The sequence below is a fragment of the Scylla paramamosain genome, chromosome 13, assembly GCF_035594125.1.
Source record: "Scylla paramamosain isolate STU-SP2022 chromosome 13, ASM3559412v1, whole genome shotgun sequence".
Classification (NCBI taxonomy): Eukaryota; Metazoa; Arthropoda; class Malacostraca; order Decapoda; family Portunidae; genus Scylla; species Scylla paramamosain.
In genome coordinates this window covers 21,042,085-21,047,084 of record NC_087163.1, presented here as the reverse complement: position 1 = coordinate 21,047,084, position 5,000 = coordinate 21,042,085, and the positions used below count along the sequence as shown (strand labels likewise).

General features: G+C 41.8%; 1 protein-coding gene across 17 annotated transcripts in view; it reads left to right on the top strand.

Annotated features, from left to right (window-relative positions):
• LOC135106496 (uncharacterized) overlaps positions 1-5,000 on the top strand; it is a 285,942-nt gene that overhangs the window by 144,753 nt on the left and 136,189 nt on the right. For all 17 annotated transcript variants that reach the window (XM_064015553.1, XM_064015552.1, XM_064015560.1 and 14 more), the window contains 3 exons: positions 504-555; positions 1,305-1,384; positions 1,704-1,769. In XM_064015553.1, the coding sequence (XP_063871623.1) occupies positions 504-555; positions 1,305-1,384; positions 1,704-1,769 (198 nt within the window). The remainder of the gene's footprint in view (positions 1-503; positions 556-1,304; positions 1,385-1,703; positions 1,770-5,000) is intronic.

Sequence of the window (5,000 nt, the reverse complement as noted above, 5' to 3'; positions counted from 1 at the left end):
ACTACTACTACTACTACTACTACTACTAAAACCACTACGCCTTGAACTTCTCTTAACGATATTTAAGAAGACTAGAAATAAAAAAAAAAGTTAATACGATAATTAAACAGGAGTTGGTCTTTGCACTGAAATTACTTGTTCTTTCTTAAGACAGAAGTATAATGAGAGAGAGAGAGAGAGAGAGAGAGAGAGAGAGAGAGAGAGAGAGAGAGAGAGAGAGAGAGAGAGAGAGAGAGAGAGAGAGAATGAATTAGTCTAGAGGGGAAAGTGAAGTGCTGGGTGAGTCCATTATGCTAACCAGGGGAGGGAGGAAGGTAGCAAGGTGGCAGGTAGGCAAGGAGGCAGGCAGGCAAGCAGGGAGGGAGGGAGACAGGAAGGTAAGAAAGGAAAGTGGGCCAGGCAGGAAGGCAGGCAGGCAAGGAGAGAGAGAGAGAGGGAGAGAGGAAGAGGGAGAGGAGGGACGTGCTATATTGAAGCTTCTCTTTGTTTTTCTCCGTTTACAGAGGAGTACGAGGATTACGAAGGAGTGTACCTGGAGGATGACAACGCCACAGGGTAAGGCAACACTTGTACTGAAAGGGGAGCGTGTTTTTTTTCTTGTGTTTTTTTTTTTTTTTTTTTTTTTTTAAGCCGTGTGTACTTTAATTATTTTCATTTTGTACTTAAGGTTGGTAGCGCTAGTGGTGGTGGTGGTGGTGGTTGTTGTGGTAGTTGTAAAATGTTTGTGTAATAAGAGTCGTAGCATTAATTTCTTGCCTTTTTTCTTCAACTTTTTTTTTTTTTTCCTATTATTTTGTGCTCTTGGCTTCCTTCCTTCCTTCCTTTTTTTTTTTTTTTAGTCAATTTTTCTCAGTTTAATTTGCGTTTCCTTTTAGTATTCTATTTCGTGCCCTTGCCTTTCCTTGTAATTGTTTCATGCAGTTTATTTCTCATTGTTCTACCACCACCACCACCACCACCACCACCACCACAACAACCTCCGCCACCACCACCACAACCTCCGCCACTATTATCCTTTATGATGGTGTATTTATATTATTAATTCTAAGGAGGAGAGAAAATGTTAATATTACTTGTTTTCTCCTCCTTCTCCTCCTTCTTCTTCTTCTTCTTCTTCTTCTTCTTCTTCTTCTTCTTCTTCTTCTTCTTCTTCTTCTTCTTCTTCTTCTTCTTCTTCTTCTTCTTCTTCTTCTTCTTCTTCATCTTCTTCTTCTTCTTCTTCTTCTTCTTCTTCTTCTTCTTCTTCTTCTTCTTCTTCTTCTTCTTCTTCTTCTTCTTCTTCTTCTTCTTCTTCTTCTTTGCAGGTGCATAAATGGCCTGGCGGAGGAGGATTTGTCGTGCCTCTGTCATCCGTGCTGGGGTGGCGTCCGCTGCCAGTCGTACGGTGAGTATTGCCACACACACACACACACACACACACACACACACACACACACACACACACACACACACACACACACACACACACACACACGGAGCGTCGTTTTTAACCTGGCTAAGATTAATGTAAACACCATCGCAAATTGGTCCTTGTTCCTGACACACACACACACACACACACACACACACACACACACACACACACACACACACACACACACACACACACACACACACACACACACACACACACACACACACACACACACACACACACACACACATATTAATCCTCCTCACTTCTCCCTCCCCTTCCCCTGCAGAGGACAACTACGCCCCTCGGTTTCTTGTCCACGCTGCTACTGCTGTTGTGCCCGAGAATATTACAGGTGAGTCATTGGTTTAGCCCTACCTGTCCAGCGTAGAGGAACCGTAGATTGGGGACCCCTTGGATATTTTAAGGTATGGTGATCTCGTGGAAAGTTGCATGTGATCTCTTTTTTTTTTTAGTGCAGGAGAATATTACAGGTGAAGAAAATACCTCACCTTTACCTGTCCAGCGTAGACAGGAACCGTAGATTGGAGACTCCTTGGATATTTTAAGGTACGGTGGTTTCTGGGAGGTTGCTGTTGTTCGTTTCTTGGTGCATGTTGAGGTTCTTGAATTTTTAGGGTCTTTTAGGATAGGACTTCAAGGGTGTTAGAGATGTTGTGACGTAAAGATTTTTTTTTCGTGTTCTCCTCTAGTTTAGGGTTTCTTAGGGTTAACAGGTAGATTTTTAAGGGTTTATTTAGGGTTATAGTGTTGTAAGGGTCTTTTAAGTGTTCTTTGTTCTACTGAGATTCATGATTCCTTAGGTCATCAGGGTAGGTTTTAGGGTATTCAGGGCTAAGGTGATTTGGACATGTGGGGAGGAGGATGCTGGACATGGATCTACCTGGCAGGAGGAAGAGAGGGAGACCAAAGAGAAGGTTTATGGATGCTGTGAAGGGAGACATGCAAGTGGTGGGCGTGACAGAGGAAGGCGCAGAAGATCGAGCGCATTGGAGAAGAGTGATCCGTTGTGGAGACTCCTAAATGGCAGCACCCGAAAGGAGGACTGTAGTGATATAAAGTTGCTTCTTGTCTTTGTGGAATTGACAATTTGGAAGGTTACTTTTATTTTATGGGTTTATAAATATTCACATGTTTTTTTCTTTCATTATTATTATTATTATTATTATTATTATTATTATTATTATTATTATTATTATTATTATTATTATTATTATTATTATTCTTGCTTTTATGTCCATTGAGGTCAAGGGATTTCTAGGGCTTGCTGGTTTAAAGGGTGGCATTTCTTTTGTTTCTCTTTGGTGGAAGGACGAGAGGGCGTGATTGTGAGGGTGCTGGTCGTGTGCTTCATAGGGCATGTGTTGGCACGAGGCTCATGTATAGAGGAAGGTGCGCCGTGTTGTTTTGTTTAATCTCCCTTGTAAATGTTGCACCGTTTTTTTTTTTTTCCCTTCCCTTCTACCAAGCTTTGTGATATCCCGTACTCGATCGTGTGTGTGTGTGTGTGTGTGTGTGTGTGTGTGTGTGTGTGTGTGTGTGTGTGTGTGTGTGTGTGTGTGTGTGTGTGTGTGCGCGTTTCCTTTTTTTTTTTAGGTGGATTGTTTTGTATTTTTCTTTATATTTTTTGGTGTGTTTCCTTTTGCCTCTGTATCTGCACGAAGTGGCTAGCGTGTTTAGTTATGAATACACAACCATTCTCTCTCTCTCTCTCTCTCTCTCTCTCTCTCTCTCTCTCTCTCTCTCTCTCTCTCTCTCTCTCTCTCTCTCTCTCTCTCTCTCTCTCTCTCTCTCATCGGTTAATCAATAAATAAGTACATCGGAAAACGCCTTGAGTGACGCCACACTAAGATCACCTGACTGTTGCGTTGCTCCTTTCCTGGAATCCTTGACTCTGTGCACACATCATTTATCAACCCATTCCCTAAACCTTGCGTGGAAATTCGTGCGTCTTATTCAGAAACTCCCAAGGGATCATTGTTTCTTGAGTGCGAGTGAAAGAGGAAGGTTTACTCGATCTGATTGTTATTCTTTTACTCTCCACGGTCTTAAGAATACAGGGAAGCGTGACAGGCCGCGTGACAAGAAGCAGTTTACGTCTGTATTTTAAACTTCTTACTTGTCGGTGTAAAGGAAGTGCTCTATAGATTCGCATGGTTCGCCTTTACGTCCTCTAAGTGTTTATTCTTTACTCCAAGGGTAGTTATATAAAGTTTGGTTGTACGTCTTGTAAATCTTCCTTTTTGACTCCACCAGTAAAAGGAAAGCGGTCCATAGATTTGAAATAATTGCCTATATTTTGTCTAAACCTCGATTCTTTACTTCAGTGGTACAAAGAAGGGCTCTAGCTTTATAAAGTTTACCCTCATTTTTTTTTAAACCTTTCCTTCTTTACCCCTCTTCCAGTATAAAAGTGATTTATACATTTGCAGAGTTTACCTTTACCTCATCTAAAGGTTCATTCTTTACACCTGTTATACAAAAAAATGTTCCGTAGTTTTATAATGTTTACCTATAATTTTCATCAACCTTCCTTTCTTTACCCTCTCCTAGTACAAATAGAGAGGGCTATAGATTTCAGTGGCTGATCTTTATCTCCTCTAAACCTTCATTCTTTATTGTCGGAGTACAAAGAAAGGTTTTGTAGCTTCATAAATTGTAGCTGAGTCTTCTAAAATATATAAAAACCTTCCTTTCGTAACTGCTTGCCCTGCACAAAAGAAACTTATAGATTTGCTTGGCTTACCTTTTATCGCCTTTACAACCTTCATTCCTTATCCCTAGTATGAGGAAAAAGCTCCGTAGATTTGCATAAGTTCCCCATGCCCTTTAAACCTTTTCTTGATCCCCACGGTACAAAGAAACAAAGAAAAAATGCCCTGTACATTAGCATACTCAACATTCCTCAGTGGTTTCTCTCGCAATTCAAACGGTCCCGAGTGCAATTATCCTGCATTATGTATGATTTAGGTTAAAAATACACAAGGTAAATACTCGCTACAAAAAACAAGGAAAGTAAATAATCCACCTGCGTGCCTCGTGTGCCTCGTTTATTTAAATGTACCTAGTAGTAACACGTGAGGCTGACAGGTGATGATAATAGTAATAATTTGAGAATATGAAGGAATGTGGAATATTCTCACTGTGTATTTATGATTCAGTAGCACAGGTCGCCACCACCACCACCACCACCACCACCACCACCACCACCACCACCACCACCACCACCACCACCACCACCACTGTTTTTCCACCTCAGCACGGCACAACAGTCCCTCCGTAAACATACGCTCGGTGCCACAACACGCTACTATTTGCATAAACACTCCGCTGCGCCCCCACGCGTCTTTTATGCTAGAACACTTGAACTATTCCGCCCCCTTGCTGTGGAAAGTCCGGTTCCCCATTATATGAAGTTCATGCGTGGGTATGTTTGTGTGTGTGTGTGTGTGATGGTTGGTGAGGGATGGGTGTTGTGGTAGTAGTGTGGTGGTGGTGGTGGTGGTGGTGGTATAGTAGTAGTTGTTGTTATTGTTGTTGTTGTTGTTGTTGTTACTGCTGCTAC